General features: G+C 33.9%; 3 protein-coding genes across 3 annotated transcripts in view; 2 read left to right on the top strand and 1 right to left on the bottom strand.

Moving 5' to 3' along the window:
* Positions 1–2,151: 2,151 nt before the first annotated feature.
* LOC134228671 (uncharacterized) lies at positions 2,152–12,890 on the bottom strand. Its single transcript, XM_062710353.1, has 8 exons — positions 12,737–12,890; positions 11,902–11,989; positions 11,661–11,814; positions 10,888–11,234; positions 4,304–4,482; positions 3,680–3,767; positions 3,205–3,358; positions 2,152–2,627 (listed from the first exon to the last, which is right to left on the bottom strand). The coding sequence occupies exons 1-8, from the start codon at positions 12,849–12,851 to the stop codon at positions 2,280–2,282; spliced, it is 1,473 nt and encodes a 490-aa protein (XP_062566337.1). The 5' UTR covers positions 12,852–12,890; the 3' UTR covers positions 2,152–2,279.
* A 638-nt stretch (positions 12,891–13,528) lies between these two features.
* Positions 13,529–24,169, top strand: part of LOC134228662 (DNA excision repair protein ERCC-6-like) — a 43,927-nt gene continuing 33,286 nt past the window's right edge. Inside the window, exons 1-5 of the mRNA XM_062710340.1 lie at positions 13,529–13,613; positions 16,832–16,992; positions 17,148–17,198; positions 18,201–18,494; positions 18,598–18,643. Coding sequence (XP_062566324.1) covers positions 13,562–13,613; positions 16,832–16,992; positions 17,148–17,198; positions 18,201–18,494; positions 18,598–18,643 — 604 coding nt within the window. The 5' untranslated portion in view covers positions 13,529–13,561. The remainder of the gene's footprint in view (positions 13,614–16,831; positions 16,993–17,147; positions 17,199–18,200; positions 18,495–18,597; positions 18,644–24,169) is intronic.
* The window catches only part of LOC134228661 (uncharacterized), a 4,989-nt gene continuing 379 nt past the window's right edge, over positions 19,560–24,169 (top strand). Inside the window, exons 1-5 of the mRNA XM_062710338.1 lie at positions 19,560–21,022; positions 21,699–21,851; positions 22,139–22,307; positions 22,552–22,854; positions 23,490–24,169. The exon at positions 23,490–24,169 is cut by the window's right edge and continues 379 nt beyond it. Of these exons, the coding sequence (XP_062566322.1) occupies positions 19,900–21,022; positions 21,699–21,851; positions 22,139–22,307; positions 22,552–22,854; positions 23,490–23,781 (2,040 nt within the window). The 5' untranslated portion in view covers positions 19,560–19,899 and the 3' untranslated portion in view covers positions 23,782–24,169. The remainder of the gene's footprint in view (positions 21,023–21,698; positions 21,852–22,138; positions 22,308–22,551; positions 22,855–23,489) is intronic.

Raw genomic sequence — 24,169 nt, 5'->3', positions numbered from 1 at the left:
TTTGCACATTCAACAAGTATTGAGCTGAAGGCTTTTGAAATGGAATCACTATCAGAAAATTCATCCCTCAAATAAATTCAAGTTTAAAATACTTCATTTTAACTATTTTGTTTTAAAATTAAATTCATTTTGTTTCAAAATATTTGTATCTCCTTTCTCTTTTTCCTCTCGCTTAATATCAGGATATTTTATTGATATATTCTGAATTTGTCATATACCTTTACACGGTATAACGGTATACCCCCCCCCCCTCACACATTGAAATACAAAATACGTTATCATCAACGCGATTGCTAAAACACTGTAGCCGTTTTTAAAGAGACTATTCAAACTGATTTCATAATTCGCTTCAGGACCGTTACAAGTATTGAGTATATGCATAGAAGAGCCTGTTCAACTCCCTCGTTTCACCTCCACTCACATTGGCGTCAGAAGCAAATTGAAAGTAGGGAGGGGGGCTAATTGAAAGAGAAAAATATAAGTCCTGAAAAACCCTGACAAGCAAAAAAAATTAATTAAACACTATTTTGTGTGTTCGGGCGGGGGGGGGGGGGGGGGGGTCGAACTTTTATCATTGCCATTTTTTAACACTACCACTTACTCTTCTTTGACTGCAATACAACATGCCTTTTGAAAGTGGAAAGGGAGCTTATCCTACGCCGCCCCCCCCCCCCCCCCCCCCCAGTTCCGGCGTCTGTGCCTCACAATGTGCACACACGTCATTTGATAACGTCTTTTGACTATCATTCATTAATCATTTGTGGTTTGATATAAAAACTATTTCAGAATATGGTATTCAAAAAATATAATCTCAAATCTTTTTTTATGCTAAGATCAAAATTAATATGGCTCAAAATTTTCAAAATAATACATCTTATTTTGCTAAGTCTACTTGTCCATCGTGCTAATTTTCTTCTCTTTTTTATCCGACTTTCTTTTTTATTTATAAATACAATTTGGCCGAGATCGAGATCATTGTGCACAGTGAAGAGAAGGAACTGCTTCAATGTAGCCAAGAAAAAAATCACGCATTAAAAGAAAAATTACAGTGATGAAATACATGTATCAAAGTTTTTCAGAGCTTGCTTTGTTCACTATAAACTCGATCATGTAACTTTCATAAAAAGAAGTTAATATGCAAGTAGAATAGTTTAAGAAAGGAAGATACATCGTAACCTAACATTTATATATGTTAAATCAATCGAGTACTACATATACTGCGTTTAATCGCAACACTGTCGGAAATTGTACATAATCAATCCTCAAGCTCCTTGAAACCCTGGATACGCATAGGCGTCAGAATCGGGGGGGGGGGGGGCTTAAGCCCCCCTCTCTCAATTTTCTTGCAAATATAGACATTAGACATAATATAGGCATTTAAAAGTGGGGTTTACCTTTTTTGTTGGGTTAGCCCCCCTTCAATTAACGCCCCCACAATTTGCCTGCGCCGCCCATGATACGGCTATCGACCTACAATTTAGGGAGTGTATTTAAACCGCCTCAGAATTACCAGCTATCCAATCTTTTTTCTGAAGAACTATGACCATCAAATACGTTATAATTAATGAAATAGAACATGATAAAAAAAGAAAAACAGGATGGACGTTTTCAGTAAATCCCCCATACACATTTGTTTTGCAATATGGTGAAATCTTTCCCAGTTAATTTACAATTACATGTTTTTACAATTAATTTACAAGTTTGAGATAAAGAGGTTTAACTATATATATAATTATATATTTTTGGGGATATGTCGTGTAAAATTCTTGTAAATATTAATGTTAATTTTAGAATGAAGAATGAATACCCAGAGAGAGAGAGAGAGAGAGAGAGAGAGAGAGAGAGAGAGAGAGATTTTAACAATTTTCTACACATTTAAATAATTCAAATCATGCTTGTTTTTCTAATTTTATTTTTAAACTTTTACCCCCTCCCCTTGATGCATAAGGCGTGTATAGCAACTGATATGTATTTTATTAAAAATATCACACTACATATCATTTTTTAGTGAATGAGGTTAAAAATCAAACATGAAACGATGGAAATGTAACCAGATTGTTTAGACATCGGGATCGAGATGCCTTTCATATCTCGATATACGGATACGTATACGGATACGGATACGTCAGATAGAACAATCTCTATTAGGAAAGGTTGTTTATAACTTTATTAATTAGTTCTATGACCCTATGACGTTATGTATCCCAAAAGGTACATAAAGAGGAAATGAGACATTAAAAATATAACATAGAAATCAATTATTGTGTACGATGGTGTGTTTAAAGTTTTGCTAGTTCGGATTTCCAGCTACTCTTGTAAAGGTCATGAACTTTATATACAATTCTGTGACCTTCATCAAAAGCCGGTCCCAGTCGATCCTTCACGCGATTAAACCACGCCTTGACCTTGTCGTTCTGATAAATGATATAATCCTCGTCAATCACATGTAACTGCATCAGTTCGCAAACAGCCAGAATGTCGGCTATTGAAATGTCTTCGCCACAGAGAAATTTCTTGTCCTTCAAGAAATATTTGTCAAGATGGCGGACAACAGCCATATTTGCTTTTCTGTATTCCTCTGCTTCCTGCTTGTTTACCGGTTGTTTTGTTTCTTGTGGTAGTCTGAGCTATGGAAGAAATGTAAAAAAATAAATAACAATGAATGAAATAAAATAATAGTATGTCAATTTATATTTTACTGAACAGTCATTTATATTTATTTTATGTATAGCAGTGGATACAAATTTCTACCTGAAGCACTATACACTGTATATAAACATTTATCTTATTTCGAATTTCTATAGGTCATGCCTATTGCCCAATGCAACATTGTTAGTGAGGCGCTGTAGTGGAGATGAAAAGGGGGAGGGTTTGTCTAGAAAAAAGCCCCCCCCCCTCCCTCCGATGCCACGTGCCTAATCTGAAGAATTTTTCATAACCATTCGTGAAAAGTTCTTGCTCATTTTGACGATCGAATGCTTACTTTTTTAAAATTTATTTCTTGAATTTTAATCATTTAGTAATTTGGGGGATCGAGATTCTTTAAGCATTGAATTTAGTTTCAAAACTGATGATGTTCAAATACTACTCGAAGAATTATATTTCGTATATGGCTGTTATCTTTCTACACACATTGCTGCGTTGGAATGACATGACTAGCATATTTTTAATAGCAACAATTAAATAGGACACTAATGCACAAACCAGTATTCTAAACAGCATGGTTCCATAAAATCGAGTGTTTGCATGTTGCCAATGTAGGTATTCCTGTACTCGTGCGTGACTTTCTGGATTTTTCAAGGGATTCCAGTGGTCTGGCAATTTGTATTTCATACATAAATATTGCAGAATTGCTACACTGAAAGTAAAGGAAAGGAAAATACTTAAATATAATGGAGTAAACTTAGTATATGAAAAGTATGTAGTGTTACTTTGGGTTCTGTCAGTGAAAGACATGACAAGCAATAGCAGATTCAGGAACTTAAGAAAAGGGAGTCAACAGACAAAATCAAACACCCCACCCCACCCCCCGCCCGCACATACACCTTAAAAAAGGAATAGCCTAAACATTTGTCCTGTATTATAGAAGAAGAGGGCATTTAGAAGAAGAGGAACTTTTAAATACATCCATTTTAACACCCTAATTTCTACGTTTTCTTTTCAATGAAAAAGTTCTCACCTTTCAGTGAGGACGAATCCATTGTCGTCGATGACGGGCACCTGCTGAAATGGAGTGATCCTGGTGTATGCTTCCTTTAGGTGATCACCTGAAAATACATATAGACGAAACCGGAGAAGCCAGGCATGAGAACATGTAAAATTAGGCTTTACTGTAGTGATGTTTAGAAAATTCATCAATCGATTCGTAATATCCACCATCGAACTGAATGATTAGCGAATTAATAAAATGAAACTCATATTGTTGTTCACTCTTATTTTCGTTTTCCCTTTGTTAAATAAATTATTTCTAAGGATTTTTTTAATAAGAAAACATTTACGAAGTCCGTAGAATTATGCTTCAAAAGGAAATGGAGAAGCAATATTACAGGTAATTCTTCGACGAAGAAAAAGAATTTACGAAATGAGGATTGAAATTGACACAAAAACATTAAATTTATGGTATCGTGTCATATTCCCTCCTTACCTAAATGTTACTCAAACAAAGACAACTCTCTCTCTAAATGGCTTATTTTGAATGGGAATACCCAGTTTACCTGTATGACCTACTTGTAGTCGTTTGACCGACCTGTATAAGTATCTTACCTGGTCAGTCTAAATCAAAATTATAAATTTCTATACGTACCATTTCTAATAGCAATTTGTATAGCTTCAAATGGAATATTATTCGCTTTAAGAAAAATGTACACAGCCCTGGAGGGCTGGGACATTAAATCATAGAACAGCTTCAGGGTATGCATTCCTAGGTATAATCTTCCCAGTCTTAATATGCATAGAAATCGAACCAGAAAAATTCGGTCACAAGATTGGTCATGTGAATTTATTTACATTCCTTATGCATGTATAGAGTGACACAGCTCAGTGAGATGCATGTATTTAATCTAACCGAATTCGAAAGCACGCAGGACGAGTCTATAGAAACCAAACAAAAAGTAAGAGGAGGGGTGTTATGCATACTAAAAATATCGAGAGAAGGTTCAATTTGATCTCAAAGTTTTGAATAATTTTATCGACTGGATAACCAAATCCTTACCCAAATTAAATGAAATCTAATTTTCGAAAACTAAATGCCTATATAGGCCACAATGCTCACCCGAATCACAAAAAAGTGGATATATTTTAAACTCATTATTGTAGCCCTTAACTTGAAGTGTACAATGTAATTTTTTGCAAATTTCCATTTATATATTTCAATGCTGGACTTTATTATTGTAACTTCGCTTGGACAAGTTTGATTCATCACTTCATCGGGATGCTACCGTTTACGGTAGCCTAGTGGTAGAGCGTTCGCTTCGTGATCGGGAGGGCGGGTTCGATTCTCGTTCACGGCGCCGCGTCAAACCTTAGACGTAAAAATAGGTTGTGACTGTTCCTTCGCCAAGCGCTCGGCATCAGAAGTGAAAGTCACGGGTCTTTCGGATATGACCTTAAAAACGTAGGTCCCGTGTCAAGGTAGGCGCTGGCACGTTAAAGAACCCTCACTGCTCAATGGCCCTGAGTGCCGAGTATATTAAATTTGAAGCCCTTCACCGGCATACGGTGACGTCTCCATATGAGTGAAAAATTCTCGAGAGGGACGTTAAACAATATACAATCAATCAATCAATCAATCATCGGGGTACTTGCATTTTATAATTACTGTAGATTACTATTTATACGCGAGGAATTAATTATCGCGTAATTTCGCGAGACGCTTCCCTCGCGAAATAAAGTACTCTCTTTATTTTTTATGCTGCTGAAATCCATGTAAAATGGGTTAATCAACCGTTTATTTGCGAATTATTGTTCTCGCGATTTGCCGTTAAAGAGTCCTTTTGAGGTAATAAGTACTCGCGAAAAATAAGGAATTTACAGTATTCTTTGCAACCATGCACTTTAACTATACGTGTCATATGGTCACCGATTTTTATGAAATTTTCCCCAATATTACAGAAATATATACCGATTGAACTTTGGTTGCTGTGTTCTGGTTATAGAACCATTTCCAGGTAAGGTTGGACTTTCAGTAAGGCGTGGCATTCTCGGCGCTATACGTAATTAGCGTCTATCAAATGGCGAATAGATTCTCATTGGATATGAAATTAAAAACAATAGGAACTTTAAATTGTTGTTGACAACGATGAGACGACTTAAGTTCCACCTCTTTGCCGGACGAGACAATGTTATTGGTTATTCGATACACTAATTGGCATTTGCCCGAATATTTCTATCCCATGTATATTTCAACAGTCAAGGAAATTTGTGTTAATTTCAGACTGAAAGTCCGAACTAAGCTGGAAATTGTCCCAAACGAGCGAAAACATTCACCTTGTTTACACTTTTTAAAAAGATGTTATTCAGAATGCTGTTTTATTGAATTTGATTGATTGATCAAATTTGATTGATTGATTGATTGATGTGTCATGCCATATGTTTCCATTCCTGCAAACATCCAGTATGGAACTCTTCAAAAATGCCATTTTTTAATCTTTAGGGGATGGTACCATGGTGACCAAGACATATGGTTCACGATTTTGTCTAATATAATATACATGTATACCAATAGTAACCACTTTTTGCCTAATTTGAGTTAAGGGTATCAAAAATTTTATCATAGAGAATTTGGAGAAATATTGAGACTATGCGCGACTAGGTTCAAATGTAAAAGCTAAGACATTACAGAAAAGGGCGATATTACTGGTACTGAAAATATGCCTCGGTGTATATATTCTCACATATTCCGAATTAAAAATTTTTAACCAATCCTCAATTATGGCCCTCGAAACCTAATTCAAAGCATTTTTTTTAACTTGTTGCAGGTTCTTTATTTGTGTCCTCTCCTCCAAAAGGAGTTTTCTCCTCTCTCATAGTGTGCCTAGGGGTGTCAAAGGGGGTGGGTGTGAGGGCAAATTCTGAAAATATTCTTTTGCTGGGAATTGAGTTATGGACATTTTTATTATCATAAGAATATCAAGTTCTGTTTTGGATAGATCAAGCCATTTTGGATAGAGTTATGCCCCCTGGACTTTGAAAAATTCCAATTATTTGCAGTATCTGTTCATTTTCTTTGCAGAGGTTGCACATATTGAATTGAAATCTGGTACATACAGATCTATCATAAGAATATCTATGTTTTGGGTACGATCGAGCCAATTTAGATAGAGTTATGCCCCTTGGACTCAGAAAAATTCCAATTATATGAACTTTTCAATTTTCATTCATTTTCTTTGCACAGTTTGCAAATATTGAAATGAAATTTGGTATAGATAAGATAAGATAAGATTTATTAATACCAATTTGGGGCCCATCAGGGCATACAAGTAATAAGGAAAAAAAAACATACAAGCAGAAATTCAAAATTGATAGCAGTAACTAACAAAAGATAAATGGTGTTACAGCAGTTGGGGATTACAACATACATAATCAATATACTGTAAATAAAAGTTTGTTTAAAGTATTTCTATATATTACTCTTTTGTATTTATTTGTTTCTTTGTTTAACATTGCATAATTTGCTATTTCTTATTTTAAAGATATTGATTAAAAATTACCCAGCTTGATAAGCAACATGTCATCTTCATTAGACATAATCCATAAAATTTTTTTCTTTATTTGTTAAAGTATAGAAATTTTTATTACTTTTAGCAATAATATTAAAAAAGTCATCTCTATCATGCTTATATAACGGACATTCAATCAGTGAGTGTATCTCATCTTCCACACAGTTCATGTCGCACATTCTACAAATTCTTTCATTTCTTGCAAGGGTGGTTTGCTCTCCAGCAGAGTTTAGTTTTTTTTCGTACCTTCCACTTTCTATTCTGAGGTTATGTGAACTCACTCTAAATTTGCATATAATTTTTCTTTGTTCAAAATTTTTTAATAATAAATACTTTTCAATTTCAAAACTTCTTTTTATATAGAAATATGTTGTAAGTTTACCCGATAGACAACCATCATCTCTTTGTTTAAACCAATATTGAAGGAAATCTTCTCTAATAATTTTATACAGATCTATCATAAGATTATCTAGATCAAGTTCTGTTTTGGGTACGATCGAGCCAGTTTGGCTAGAGTTATGGCCCCTGGACTCAGAGAAAAATTCCAATTATTTGCACTTTTCATTCATTCATGAAATTTGGTATACAAAGCCCCCGGAAACTTTTGGATTTTCATGTATTTTAAGAGTAAAATTAGGCACAATAATAGTGTATATTTTTTTATTTATTTTTGTTAAAAGTGACAGATAGGTCCGGGTGTTTGAATATTAATTGTATTGAATCTTTCTCCTTGTATTATAACAAATGCCACTACAATAAACGATTTACTAACTTACTAATAGTGGTATTGGCTAGTTATGTACTAAAGCACAGAATTATTAATACTAATCATATCATACTTTGAATGGTGGGGGCCCAGAGGGCGAAGCCCCTGAAAGCTCCTGGGTTTTCCTATGTTTAAAAGAGTAAAAACAGGCACAATGATAGTGGTATTGGTTAGTTATGTACCAAAAATATGCCATTATTAATATTAGTCAAATCATAATTTGAAAATTTTAATGGAGGGGGGGGGGGCGTGCGCCCCCCACGTCCCCTTTAAATCCGCCAGTGCTTCTTATAACTCCCACGAAAAAAAATATCGGAGCTGTTAAACAGATAAAACCTGAGTCTGACCGACATACATGATAAAAACAATATTCAATATAATCAGTTACTTTAAATGTTAGTGACCTTGACTTTGACATACCTGGTTTTATATCAACACTTCAGTTAATAGCAAGGATGCTTTAAAGAAGGCTGATACAGTCTGGATAACGAAGACCGCATTTTAAGCGACATTGATAATAGCCTAAGAGCTTTCAAGGTTGAAGTGCACGGAAATTAACAAGTAGGCAGACATAATTTGAAGTTACACAACGATCGACCTCTCCCCACATCCCCCTCAAGGTTTATATATGCCATCGTAGTCAAAGATTCGGGGCTAAATAGTTTTTGCCCTGTTAGTCTGTCTGTCTGTCCACAATAACTTTTACCTTGCCGGGACCGTTACTTTTGACTGGTTGGAGTTGTGGCTTTCATATTTCACATCATTTGTGTATCCTTGTGACAAGGTCTTTCTTTTGGTAACTACATACTAGTACTTGACCTTGACCCGCGTTTCCACCAATATTTATCAAACGTTAATAACGACCATAAATTGAAACATTTAGTGCAACGGCTTTCGCACTTAACATGTGTACTCATTGTTGCAAGACTTTTTATGGAAATAAGTATTTTTGACCCTGACATCTGAGTTTGGCCCACTTAAAAAAATTAACCTTGGGCATAACTTTTAAATGGTCTTCATATTTCACAGGTGCATTTCTTGTGACAAGGCCTTTCTTTAGACACCAACTATTTTGAACTTGGATTTTGGCTTACATTTGAAAAACGTAAACCTTGGACAATGGTCATATATTTTTTTTAATACTTAGTGTTTTTTTATGACAAGGCCATCTTCTGGGTACATTAAATTTAAACCTTGATCCTGTGCTTTCATATTTCACAGGTATTAAGAAAGTCTTTTCTTTAGTAATATCATTTTTATCTCTTGATCTTGGAATTTATTTCTATTTGAGAAATTTAACCTTCCGCCAAAAGCTGCCACACGGGGACATCAGTATTTCACAAACAATTCTTGTCTTTCAGTGTATTCCTTAATTTTTACCAAATTCGTGTGTAAAAAATAATTTTAAAAATATATCAGTTCTGTCTCATCCACGGGTACTTGTGGACAGGACCCCCCCCCCTTATACACCCTGGTCAAAGTTTTTTTTCTTTTTTTTTCTCATGAATTATGTTTCTAGTACTTATTTACAATGTATTCCATATTAAAAAAACCAAAATATAACATAAATTTAACGATTTACGAAAAAAGTCATACCCCTGGTATTTATACCAGGGGTATGACTTTTTTCGTTAATCGTTAAATCTATGTTATTTTTTGGATTTTTCATATGGAATACATTGTAAATAAGTACTACCCCCCCCCCCCCCCCCAAATATGCATAAGATTTAATAAATCTTTTTTTTTGGTGTGGTTTTGAGCCCTTTCTCGGACCCAAAGCTGGTCACAACACGCCTCTTTCAAGATTCCTGGATCCGCCACTGTGCTAGTCTACTTGAAAAGGCAGTATAGCAAAAACTTGAAAGACTTTGTTAGGCAAAGTGAAGACGCATTATCATAAGGTAATAATGTTTATGAATGGCATATGGGTATGAACTTTTTAGCCTCTTGACCCTGGAGTTTAACCCATTTTTTTTTTTTTTGAAAAATTTTACCCAACTTTTACCTTAGCCCTAACTATTGAACAGATGAAGCAATGGATTTCATACTTTACAGGCACCTTTTTGTAAATTAAAAAAAAAACTTTACCTTATGAAATTGTCCTACTTTTGAAAAAAAAATTAACCTAGACCATAACTTTTGAATGGTTGGTGCTATGACTTTTATATAAGATATATATGATGTTTGTGATACTCTTCCAAAAACAATACAATGGTCATCTTTATTTGCACAAACAAATTTAAAATACTTTGACACTGAGAGACAACATAGGAAGACTTCCATATTACCCAGCTCTTTGTTGAAATTTTGAGCTTGGAGATCAGCCTACATTTGTAAATCTTTAATCTTGGCCATAACTAATGAAAGGTTGGTGCAAAGATTTCATATCTCACAGTATTCATTGCAAAAAGATGTTTCTTAGATTATCAATGATTTCTGTCTCTTGACCTTGGAGTTTGAATTGCAAATCAGAAACTTTAGCCTTCAACATAAGCTGCCATAAGGGAGCACCACTGTGTCAGAAACACCATCTTTTTTTAAGCAAAACGGCCCTATAAGACGTATTGTGAAATTCATGTCCTGAGGATCAAGATAGCAGCCTAGGTTAGTCATGTACTGAAAAAGCCTTTCTTACAAATGATTTTATTGTACTGGGTAATAGCCTTGCTACTGACCCCACAATATCATATAAAAGAACATAAATGAACAAGAAACAGATATGATAATATCATATTACAATAGTTCTGTATCATTAATATGTACTAATGTACATATTTCAAACATCAAATCTTGTGTTCACTACTACTGGCATATCTTGAATACTAAGTACATTCTCGTAATTAAAGCATTAAAATTTTGACAGTTTATCACAGTTTCTAGGCAGAGATTACCATCTTTATGAACTATAACTTGGCAAAAGATGGAGCCAGGACTGTCTTGTACATATCTCTCACTCTGTAAACAATCTTGTGTGCTTCTTCAAACTCTGGATTAAGTGTGTTCTTCACGCGATCTGACCACGCCTTAATGTTGGGGTTGGACTCGTATAGCTGTTCCTCGTGGACTGCGTTAAGCTGCATCAGCTCGCAGATACAGAGCAGATCAGCCACAGAAACCTCCATCCCACACAGATAGGGCTTATCTTTCAGGAAACTTTTGTCCAAGTGATCCACGACGTAGGACACTCTCTTCTTCATAGCGTTTACTTGTTCCCAGTCAACTGGTTTCTTTGTTTCTCGGGGGATTATTACCTGAAAGATTACCATTAACAATTCTCAATTTGTATTTAGAATATTTTGAGGTGGCACTCAAGTATTAATTTTTGCTATACATATATTTACTATAAATGCACATATTAACAAATATTTTCTTTACATGTATATCATAATATGCATGTTTCTTTTGGTTGAAGTCATAAGGTACTTGAAAGGCCTACTTGTAGCCACTCTCCCCTCAAATACAGGAAACAAATAATTCAGCACACCCAAAATGAATGAAAATCAGAAAACCAACAAATGTACTTCATATAGTTTCATGAACAAATCAGTTCCTGACGCTATTGCGGAAATGCCAGAATCAGAGATTCAAGAATTATTTTGCCTTGGCTATGTTTTGATTTGAACCTAGAATAAAGTACAGTAAAGAATCTTGTAAATTGCATGAAAAAGTAGACTTACTAGATGTCTGAATACCATTGCACAATTCATCCTGGTGTTGACATGCTGCCAGTTGAGGTATTCATTAACTTTGGCCTGAGCCTTGAGGTCTTTTCTGGGGTACCAGTGTTCTGGGAGGTCATACCTACTACACAGGTACTGGAGAATGGCCACACTGAAACACAAACAGGTGCTACCTTTAATGTTGAATTGTATGCATCAGCATCATTAAATTTTCATTAAACCTTGAATTTAGACAGACCTCTCTGTCAGGATAAATCCGTTGTCATCAATAACTGGCACCAGCTGGAACGGATTTATTTTCTTGTAAGCCTCTTGTTTGTGCTCTCCTGTAAAGAAATAAAATGAGTTCAAAATAAGCTACACTCCTGTAGTTTTCATTCGGTTTTGGTTCTAAATTTATTTGTGGGAAAAAAAATACACAAAGGTGTCTGCAAGTTAGCTTCCATATTTTACTGGAGTTCTGATAAAAAAATATATGTCTAAATGCATTAGTCTTAATTGGTGTTAGTTAGAATAATCTAACTGTATCTCAGGACAAGCTCTAGCCATTGGGTCTGTATTCTGTAACACATTTAAAACTGAATGATAGAACATTCATTCTTTTTAGCCAAGTTAAAATTGACAATTTTTGAAAACAACTTATTAAAACCAGTTGCAGAAAATTTCAATTAAAGCTCGTGTGGAACTACAAGTACAGTTTTTTTCCCCTTCAATCAAAACATTATAATTTTATGAAGTTATTCTACATTTTTTTTTTGCATGGAAAAACATTTATCCTCAGCTATAAAACCTGAGTTAAATGTGTCAAGTACTACTCTGTCCAACAGTATCTATAATATTACAGCTAGTGCAACTCACTATATCCAATCAAACTTGTGCAGAGCAATGCATTGCATCTAAACTTTTGTTAAAAATAATACAAAAATAAAAGAGAAGAAAATCTCATTTGCAATGACGGGATACGATTATCTTTTTTCCATCAGTTCATACTTCATAGGTCAAAAAGTGGGATGATCATTACAGTCAATTGCAAGCTTTTTTATCATTTCATTCAGAACGTTACACCATATTACCATTTCGTAGTGCAAGTGCCTTGTCTTCAAATGGAATTTTGTTCTTTTTCACAAACATATATAGCGCCCGCGAGGGCTGTGACATGAGATCATAGTACAGCTTCAGTTTTGACATTTTCCCACAAAGTGAAAGTACAAGTAGAACATGTGACCTTGATGAAGAGTCAAGAGGAGTTACGGATAGTATAAAAAAAATGAATGAAAATAAAGTTTAAAAAAAAAGTAAATAGTATCTCTTTTTATTTTGTATCGATTAATCATTTCATCATCATATTAAGTTTCATATCAAATGACTAAAATGGACCTGTAAAGAACTTCCCAAAAAACCAATTCTAAGAACGACTTATCTTTTCATCTTAAGCGAAAATGGCGGAATTTTTAACCGAGGGAAAAAGTTGTCAATGAAAAATTAAGACATTGCGTTGTCAATGGACACTTTTTCTATAAATAATTTATGTATATGCAGTTACAACAGGTATTTAATTAGATGAAAGTATTAAGGGATTATGATTTTAGACTGATCCACTATAAAATTTAAAAAATGAATGTTTAATACATTTATGATGACATGATAATGATCATGGGTTACACATCGTTCATTCGTTGATGTTGACTTGGTTGGGTAAAGACTGCAAAACGATAGTTTAACCCATGTATAGTAGAAAGTTACCATTTTTGATGTTGTCACCATTTAGAAGAGAGAAATCATTTTGATTTATTTGCATTCTGCATGTTCTGAACATCATCAACATGATCAAGAACTGAGAAAATTTGCTTAAAAAACTGTTGTCACTGTTCATTTCACTCATTTCAGATTCTGGTAAAATGGACGACGATGCTTGTCAGGGACTGCACAACTTATCAATAAGTGAAGAGAGTATGTACCATGTGCAGAGTTCCCGAAACTAGTCAAAAATATGTCGGACAATTGTCCTGTAAATATTCAAAATTCACCGAATTAAAATTTGTTCAGCATTAATTTTTTGTATGTAAATTTAACATATTATAGGATTGGAAATTGTGTCGATATAATAAATAATATGTGTAAATAAAAAGATGGCAAATGCAGATTTTTAAAAAAAAAAATTATTAAAAATTTTCTATAAGGCCTGTGTATGCAAAAAATGTGAATTTCATGTCGCCGACGGCGTGTGATGACCAACGCTTAATTCATCGTATAAAATTAAATATGTCCTTTCTGCAGATTTTTTTTAAATTTTTTTTTAAATAAAATCAAGCAGTCAAACTCTTGGTTGATTGTTTGGAATTAGTTGGGAAATATATGTTGTTTTCCAGGCTTTTTTCTTTTGGATTTTGATATTTTATGTGCCAGGAAAAATATTACGTAAAATATATCAAACTCGTTTTAAAAAGCCGTATAACTGGATTTTTCTACTAGGTGCTATTTATTATACAACCTCCACACAGTTAAAAATATGTACTAAATATAAAGATATGCAAATTTATCATGAAAATGATGATTTTAAGTGAATTTGTTGTCGATCATTCAAGTTCCGCTATTTTTACAAAAGATACCAGAAGTATTTTAAATGCTATCAAATACATTTTAAAAAATCCAGAAGTTGGTATAATATTATCATGCTAATAGATTAAATTATACAGAAAATAATAAATGGTAACAAATTGTCTGTAATCAAGCAGAAATAAAGTGAATTCTTAAAGATGCAAATCCGTCCTGCAAAGTATTGTCATGATTTTTTTATATGTCAGAACCCGAATAGCAATATGTCAATTTGGCTATTTGTTTGACAGTGTTTTTAAAACTGTTTTTACCATGCAGATTTGGAAATTATTATCTTAATATGTAGCTTTTTAGAAAAGAATTACATTTTATGTGTAATACATGTATTCCGCTACTGGGATTATATAAACTCTTTATTTTGCATTTGTTTATTGTCAGGACAATTGAATTAAATGATTTTGTTAAATTATATGTAAACGTTATACTCTCTGTTTCAAAAAAAACTGTGACTTTGTTTCTAATTTACCCTGTTAATAATAACCCATTAATTATAACAACATACGGACGACCCACAGGTGTAGTGTCATCTATGTAAACACCCAATGTATGAATAGTCATTCCAAGGTTTTACTACTGAATTTCCAGAATCCAAAGAATTAACCAATTTGTTCAGCATGAGATTTTGTTAGGTCATTTGAGTAAACTCAGGTGACCAATTGCTATCCTTTTTCGTCTGTCATGCATTGTCCATCGTCCCTTGTGTGTTAACATTTGATAATTTTCAGCTTCTTCTCCGCAACTGCTCAACCAATTTTGGTACAAAGCATCGATGGGTGAAGTGGAACAAAAAATGTGAATTTCATGGTCCGTGCCCCCTGGAGGCCTGAGGGGTAGGGCCAAAACCACTAAAGTCACTGTATTTTAAATTGCTTTGGTTTGTTCAATAAAAAATAAAAATAGACTTTATTGTAATAAAATTCAATAAAAATAGACTTTAGAAATAAATATACCTATTTCAGGATCAAATCGCAAAAATTTGCACCCGCATTTAAAACCAGTTATACGGTAGATTACTAGTATAAAGTGAAAATGCATAATTTCTTTGAAATTCTTTTTCTCTGCTCCTGGGTATTAAATAAACTAACCAAGTATATAGTTATGTAGAATAAGGCTGTCTTCCTAAGTTGTGGATTTCATGGCCCTTGGGTCAGGGGTTCTGGTGATAAGGCGGGGCTCTATTGATTATGTAGTGAAAATGCGTAAATTCGTTTAAAATCTTTGCTCCTGGGTATTAAATAAATTAACCGAGTACATAGTTATGGTGAGCAAGAATGTCTCTTCCAAAAATTTGAATTTCATGGCCCCAGGGTCAGGGGTTCTGGTGTTGGGGGGGGGGGGGCTGCTCTATTGATAGAATAGTGAAAATACATTAATTCTTTGAAAATCTTCTTCTCTGCTCCTGGGAATTAAACAAACTAACTAAGTACATAGTTATGATGAGGACTGAGGAGGGATGCTTCTTCCCAATTTTGGAATTTCATGGCCCCTGGGTCAGGGTTCTGGTGTAAGGGCAGGGCTCCAATGATTATATGGTGAAAATGCATGAATTATTTGAAAATCTTTTCCTTTGCACCTGGATATTATACCAGTGATCTAAGTATATATTAATGATGAAGAAAGGGGCCTCTTTCAAAATGTTCAATTTCAGGGCCCCTGGGTCAGGGGTACTGGGAAGGGAGAGGGAACTTAGTCTGAAAATTAATTTATGCTTTGAATTGAAATCTGCTCTTTGGTATTAATCAACCATTAATGATGAAATAAAATTTCCAAAATGTTGAAATATGTGGCCTCAGGGTAAGTGATTCCTGTGGGATGGGGTACACAACTGGAGATTATAATGTGGAAATACATTTTCTCTTTGTTACTCTGATCTACCTCTGGGTATTAAGTAACCAAAGTACGCATGTTAAGAGTATAATTATGATAAAAAATGGTGCCTCTTTCAAAATTGTGAATTTCATGGATTTAGGTTTCAACTCTTTACAACTTATTGAACTGTGACACAACATACACTAAATCTTCACTACATAGAAATATGACCTTACCTTTTCCCCGCAAGCACTTTATAGCACGGCACAAGTTTCTCTAAAGTTTAGCTTAAATATTTATGACGTAATATTTTAATAGGATTATAACTTTTCTTATTTTATGAGATTTTACCAAGCATAAAATAGGAGGGAATTGGCATTAAATTAGAGATTAAATGTACTTCTGAAAGTGCATGAAATATGCGTGATTGCGGGGAAACAGTATATGCATGATTTTGCGTTAGAAGTAGGAAATGGTATAGGCGTTAAAATGCATGACTGCAGGGAACGGGGTTAAAAAAACACGAACCAAATTTAATTGTCATGATTGTTGGAAAGTTGTTAGATGACCTATAAGGCCCATGGGCATGAATCTTGATTGAGAAAATTCATTATTCGAGCAAGCCTTAGAAAAGTGATATGATTACATGCATTATTTGTATTATAAAAATTTCAGTCCTACATGTAGATCTGTATACAATTACCTGAACATAATTAAACTCTGTGCTACTTTCCATTTTTCAGGTACACTTGCACAATGTATTCAGGAGAAGTACTCCAGATTGATTCTCCAGTCAAAAGAGTTGGTGTCGCAGGGTAAGGTTCAGGAGGCCCTCCAACTGAACCAGACAGCTTATAGACTATGTCCCTCAGACAAATTACAGCGGAAAATTCAGCGTATGCAGGTAATATGTTTCTGTTTAATCTGCATGTGAAGAAAAAATTTCTGAGTGATTGTGAATTATGAGTTTAAAAATGCTTTCAACATTTTCTTCAGTTTGATAGATGTTTTTCTAGCATACTTAAAAATTTAATTTGATTCTCTAATCTGATTTCACAGGCATACATTGAAGACAATTCCACTGAGGTGACAAAAGGTGATGAAAAAAATTATATGTATATAACCATTATAAAATTGGCTTCCTGTCAATTTTTTCTCTCTCAACAATAATAATGCTAAGATAATTTAATATTCAGTGTATAGAGAAGCAAAGTTACTACTGTAAATTGCTTATTTTTAGCAAGTACTTATTATCGTGAATGAGCTCTTCAACGGCAAATCGCGAGAATAGTAATTCACGATTAAACGGTTGATCAAGAGATTTTACATAGATTTCAGCAACATAAAAGTAAGGGTGAGAAATATTATTTCGCGTGTGCTGTGGTGCTTCTTGCGAAATTACACGATAATTTATTCCACGCATATATTTAGGAATCGACAGTATATAGAGACAATGCTAGTCATTTCCATGGAACAAAAAAGGAGATATGTTGGGATTCGAGACTCCAAAGATAAAATAAAATAAAAAAAAAAAGTGGTGTGGCCCTCGAATTCTTATTCACTTTGACAAATCAATGGTTTTCAATATATGATATTAAAGATATTGAAATTCAACTTTTATGTAACTTTTAACAAAAAAGTAAGAAATTTTATATGAACAATTTTTATGCCCCCCTTTGAAGAAGGGAGGGCATATTGCTTTGCTGCTGTCAGTCGGTCGGTCTGTCGGTCCACTTAGTTTCTGTTCATTTTCTTCTCAACCTTTGCACATACTGAAATGAAATTTGGTATACAGATATATCAGATGAATATCTAGGTCAAGGTTCTGTTTTGGGTACAATCGTGCCAATTTTGACAGAGTTATGCCCTTTTGAACTTTGAAAAATTCCAATTTGGGGGGGAGGGGGGCATAAGTGTTTTACAAACATCTCTTGTAAATTTAAATATTGTTAAATAGAATCAGAGTTTTACTGATCAGAGCTTTTTATTTCAGTTTTATGGAAATGAGAGTGATTTTGCACAATTATCAGTTTCCATGTATATTCTTTAGTTCTTTGTTCTTTAACACATTTTCTAGAAAAGTTGCTCTCCACATGATATATTTTTGTTTTAGAAATCAAGACTCCATCCGTCAAAAGTATACGAAGTGAAAGGACCTCATCCAGCTCCTCTGTCACAGGGGGGTCACCCTCTCAGGGGGGCAAGGTCGTTACAGCGGTCTCCTCCCCCTCAGTCCCCGCGATGCAGAACCTATCGGAGGAAGATCAGGTCCAGTACGCCATGCTGATATCAGAGGCGGGCCAAAAAGTGGAGGAGAAAAAAATTCCCGAGGCTCTGTATCTGAACAGAAAGGCCCTGAGGATTGCCTATAGTGATAAACTGCAGAGGAAAATTCAGCGTATGGAGGTAATACAGTAATACTACTACAATAATAGCACAGCCCTTTTGATTCAGATTTGAATCTTAAAGCCTTATTCTAGATTTTAATTTCTTTTTTTTTTTCTTTCAGTTGTATATTCAGCAAAACAATTTAACAGAACTTCCAGATGACTTAGGTATGTAGATATTGCCACCATTTCCAGAACATTTTAGAAAAAATTAGTGTTGGCAACGAGTACCCAGTTAACCGGTTAACCGTCGAACGATGCGAGTATCGGTTAGTAAAACTGCTATTTGGTTACTCGGATAAAAATACATCTTATAAAGTAAATAACAAAAAAAAGTTAATTTGTTTATAAGCGTATATATAAGCATTTCTCTAATTCTATTTACCGTTAGATTTAATGATCTAGTGTTTCACTAATACGATCGATTCGTTTTGATTAGTTTTCACAGTTAATTGGTAGCTTTGATTGCCAGCAGGTTATACAAGTTTTGAAGAAAGAGTTATAATTACCTTATTAAAAATTTAACAAGATGCCGCCAAAGACATAAACCTTGGAAGTATTTAAAAGAACAGCCGATTCGATACCTGTAAAATGTAATTTATGTGAATTGGAGTTATCGTGTACGGTTGTTACTTCAAATTTCTACATAATTATTCTCCTCGATCATGACATAATTATATCGGGAGTCGAAAAGTAAAAGGTGATGAACACCACTGAAAAATAACGTGAAACAGTGAATATTTTTTCTTCTGATTTAATTAATTTTTAATTATAAATACACGTTTTAAAATTCTTTCAAGATTGTGCGTGCGTGGGTATCTTTAAGCATTCACAATATATTTGTGTTTTATTACTACCGATGAGTAAAGGATGAGATAATGATATACAACTGTATATGAATATGAATAAATCATCCGAGTAACCGGGTACTCGATCGGAAGATTGAGCGAGTAACCGGTTACTAAAAATCGTCCGATTTGCCAACACTAGAAAAAATATTTATAAAATATATGAATATATTTAGTGTGAATATTGTATGTATATAAATGTAAATATATGTACATGTATATAAATATAAATATATGTGACTCGCCATGAGATTTTTGGCCCAAATGCGGCAAAACGCAATAATGAAAAAAACGTCACAATCAACGTTTACAAAAAGGCGTGAATTTCGCGCACTTGTTAAAATAATTGCAGAATGAATTTACATTGGGTAATGTTTTATAACTTTTTTGTATGAACAAAAATAATAAGAAAATCGATCTTATTTTGATTTATATTATTAAAAGTTTGTCGAGAAAAAAAAAATCGAGTATATTTAGAGTTATTCCCCGTATGACTAACTCTTCTTTATTGTCCGAGTTGTTGGTGTAAACAATCATGGCGTCTCTAGCAATGAGGGAGATTTGAAACTTATTAGAATGGAAAACTGCAGCCAGTTAAGCCACTCAAGTGCAGTTTCTAATGCAAGTACAATCCCCCCAGAAATAGTAGAAAACGAAGATAAAGAATTTGTAAACGAAATAAATCGAGTAAATGACCTATATTTTGGAAACTTGTCAAACAAGTCGGATGTCGACCCAGAATATCACTCGGATAACGCAGAGAGCTCTGACGAAAATGAAAGCGATGAAGAAATAGATCCAGAAAATTTAGTACCCATAGAGCAGAGTGAGGTAGATAAGAATGAAATTGACCAATTTCTAAAGTTTAATTCTAAAACATGCGGTTGTTCTCGACTCTACGGAAAACCATGTAGTGAGGTCGTCGATTTAGAATCTTTGCTTGAATACAGAAGCACATGCCTGGAAATGAACAAGGATGAACTAGATATGATGATTAAAGTGCAATTATTTCACCATCGCCGAAATGACAAAGTGACTAGTGCAAAAAAACATAGATCAAAAGAAAGGGAGAGAATTAGACAAGAATATTTTTTTAATGGACATCAAGTGTGTAGAGAAACATTTGCGTTTTGCCATGGGGTTTATAGGAAGACGGTTGACGCACTTGCTCGTTCCCTTGATAAGGATGGACTTGTTCCTCGAATCCATGGAAACATTGGTAAACATCCAAAGCATGCCCTCACTGTAAATGATATTCAATCTGTAAAAGATTTTCTAACATCTTATGGAAACAAGTTTGGTTTACCATTACCAGGAAGACTGCCGAACTACAGAGATTGTAGAGCTATAGTGTTGCCGTCTGATAAGACCAAGGCTGATATACATCAGGACTATTTGTTAGCTGCGGAGAGTCTACATTTGAGAAAGATATGTTTGTCAGAGTTTAAAAGAGTTTGGCTGAATACATGTCCACATGTTCTAATTAGTAAACCTTCAACAGACCTCTGTTATAAATGCCAATCTTATGTAAATACCCTGATTCACGGTGGCAATATGACAGAAGAGGAAAAGGAGCAACATCTTGAGAAATACACAGTTCATGTTGAAAAATCAAAGATGCAGAGGGATTATTACAGAAGGCAATGTGAAGATTCTAAAACAAGCTTTTCAGCTCTTCCAAATGAGAGAAAAACCAGAGGTAACAATTTATTATATGACTGAAGTAATATTGTTTGAAATTAGTTGATCATTTTTGCACTAGCTCTATTAAATTTGTGATTTTTCTTAATCAATTGGCTATTGATATATATGGCACGCCAAATTCACAAAAATGAGAAAAACATAGTTTTACAGTCTATAAACTAGGTTTATCGGTTGTAAACTATAATTTACGGACTGTAAACTATAGTTAACAACGTTAATCTATATTTTACATCTGTAAACCATAGTTAACACGATAATCTATGTTTCACAACCGTAAATTATACAACACCGAAAACAATCATTTGCGATTGAAAAACATATATTATCTGATAAATACAGTTTCACAATTTGTAAACTATGGTTTACAACTCTTAACTATAGTTAACGATCGTAAATTATAGTTTACAGATGTGAATCTATGTTTATCAACAAAATCTATTGTTAACATTTTATTAAAGAGAGATAAACTTAGATTAGCATTCGTAAACTATAGTTAACAACCGTTAAATATAGTTTTACAGATGAAAACTATAGTTAACGAATCGTTAACTATAGTTCATGGTTTGTAAACTATAGTTTACAGTCGATAAACCTAGTTTATCAATTGTGAAACTAGGTTTAGCTCCTTTTTGTGAATTTGGCATGCCATAGATATATCATATTTTCCCCAGGTCAGCCCATCTGTTCTTTGGAGGGAACTCAACATTACAGTTTTGATTATGCCCAGCAAATACATTATCCACATTATGCGCAACAGGTTGGTCCTTTGTTCTTCAAAACCCCACAGAAATGCCAGTGTTTTGGAATCTGTTCAGAGGGTTCAGGTAATTTTTAGAATGTTGAACACAAGACTACAATAGTCTCATTAGTTTTTTTTTAGCATTACTCTTTTAGTTCAATGATAGGAAATAAAACATATAGATTTATGTACAAGTGTACTGGTCAAACAAATTGAATTTATAAAACAGATTAAAGCAGTGCATTTAATTGGCTGATAACTGCAGCCTGTAAATTTAGAAGTACATTTTCAGATATGCACCCTTTAATAATTAAAGTAAAAGAATAATAAACTTTTTCAGTGCAAATATTTCTTTTGTGAACTTTTATCCAGGATCACAGATATTTTACTTGATTGATGAGTCACAGCATTCTGGAAAGGGAGCAAACTCTGTTGCCAGTATGATTCACCACCATTTTCAACATAAAGGTTATGGAGAAAAGAATTTACAACTCCATATGGACAACTGCACTGGTCAAAATAAAAACAACACTGTTATCGGGTATGTATTTCCAATCCAACTGTCTATATAACTACCATTTGTGAGGGTGGTATTTTTACAATAGGTGTCCTCATGTCAAATACATCCATGTTTACATGTGGTACTTGTAGTGAAATACACTGGCAAAATTATTGTCAATTCATTTGCTGTCTTTTTAAAGTTTAGTTTTATAATCAAGTTCTTTTAGATGTGCATTTAGAGATATTGTCTTTGCCAAACATTATTTTAAAAGGATGTCTTGTAGATATGGGATGTGGCGAGTTATGACTGGCAGACATATGACCATTGAGTTTTCCCTGATGGAGGCAGGCCACACAAAGTTTCATCCCGACTGGCACTTTGGGCTCTGGAAGGTGAAATGGCGAGGAACAACTGCAGAGAATCTCGATGAAGTGGCCAAATTTGTTGCTCATTCATCTAGGAATAATCATAATATTCCACAGCTTGTAGAGGATCCTCAGTATCCAATCATTTTCTATGACTGGAGCACGTTTCTCAAGCAGTACTTCAAGCCAATACCTCAACTCAAGCAGTATCGTCATATTCGGTATGCATATATTGCCTGTTTTGTTTTGTTTTTTTGAACAATTAATTCATTAAATGTTGGGTTATCACAGAACAATAAATGCACAGAGGGGCATAGATAAGATGTTCAAATTATATTTTTTTTTTTCGTTTTATTTACTTGGGTCAAATATCATGACTTAGTAAAACCAGAGATTTTCAGAATAGAAGTTATCAAAATTAATTTAATATTTTTCTTTATACATGTACATCTTATTATATATACATTTTTTAATTGTGGTCTTTGATTGTCATATTTTTGCTTGTATAATTTATCCCTGAATTAAAAATCTCAATGTTTAATATCAAATTAAAAAAAATTAGATGAACATGTATACAAAAGAAAAAAAACCAAAAGGCAAACACTAAATACAGATTTTAAGCCCATGTTGACAAATGCAAATGCTTAGTGTAAAGTAATGAAGAATGCTGTTATCATTGAATATTGAAGATTTTTATATTATGTTGTTAAAAACATAGAACAGAAGAGAAATTCAAAAGAAATTAAATGCCATGACTGTGCTCCTTCAATACCTTTTGTAATTAGTTAATACATTAAACTGTTTAGATAAAAATATAAAAAAAAATGTATGTTGGAAGATCTAACATCTTTTGCAGCATGACACATGAACATCCTGGAGAAGTCCATCTACGAAAGTATGCCACAGATGAAGAAATAACTGTCAACATTCTGAAACACAAAGATTTCAGGTTTCCAAACATGGATGCTTCTCTTCCAAATGTCATTGAACCATGTGGCCTTGACCCACAGCGACAATGGTATTTATACGACGAGGTAGCACCTTACTGTGCCAGTCATGAGGCATGTCCCCGTTCATGTGTTCCGAAACCATCAGCCATAAAAGTTGAACAGAAAGTGAAATTAGGAAAGAGGAAATGTGCAAATTGACATTGTAAAAAATCAATGTAATTTACAGGCTGTCATGGATGTTAATAGTTTGATTTTATTCAGTTACTGTAAATCACTTTTTATTTGCGAGAACTTAATTTCTGTGTAAATATGCGAGACGGTATGCTCGCCAAAATTTCATTCTTGTGTATACAAAGAATAGAATTCCTTAAGATTATATATAGCAACGAACACAATTTGTGAAAATTTTGTGTCGCTGATAACGAGTCAATGACTATCTCGCGAAAATAAGATGTCGCAAAAATTAAGTGATCTGCAGTATTAAAACTCTTATATTCTGTTGTATTGATTTGATCAAGCAATATGTGTTTCAAAATGAAATAACATCTATTTTAAATTGTGTTACTTCATTGCTTTTATGTAACTT

Source organism: Saccostrea cucullata, unplaced genomic scaffold (assembly GCF_032062105.1).
Source record: "Saccostrea cucullata isolate Sc308-1 unplaced genomic scaffold, CSIRO_AGI_Scuc_v1 ctg131, whole genome shotgun sequence".
Lineage (NCBI taxonomy): Eukaryota > Metazoa > Mollusca > Bivalvia > Ostreida > Ostreidae > Saccostrea > Saccostrea cuccullata.
Note: the sequence above shows the minus strand (reverse complement) of the source record. Positions and strands in the feature narration are given on the sequence as shown.

Coding starts and splice junctions, on each gene's coding strand:
- LOC134228671 (XM_062710353.1), bottom strand. CDS start 12,851: ATGTCAAAACTGAAGCTGTACTATGATCTCATGTCACAGCCCTCGCGG. Junction 11,990..12,736: donor GGCACTTGCACTACGAAATG/GTAATATGGTGT, acceptor ATTTCTTTACAG/GAGAGCACAAACAAGAGGCT. Junction 4,483..10,887: donor CCATCTTTTGCCAAGTTATA/GTTCATAAAGAT, acceptor ACATGACCAATC/TTGTGACCGAATTTTTCTGG.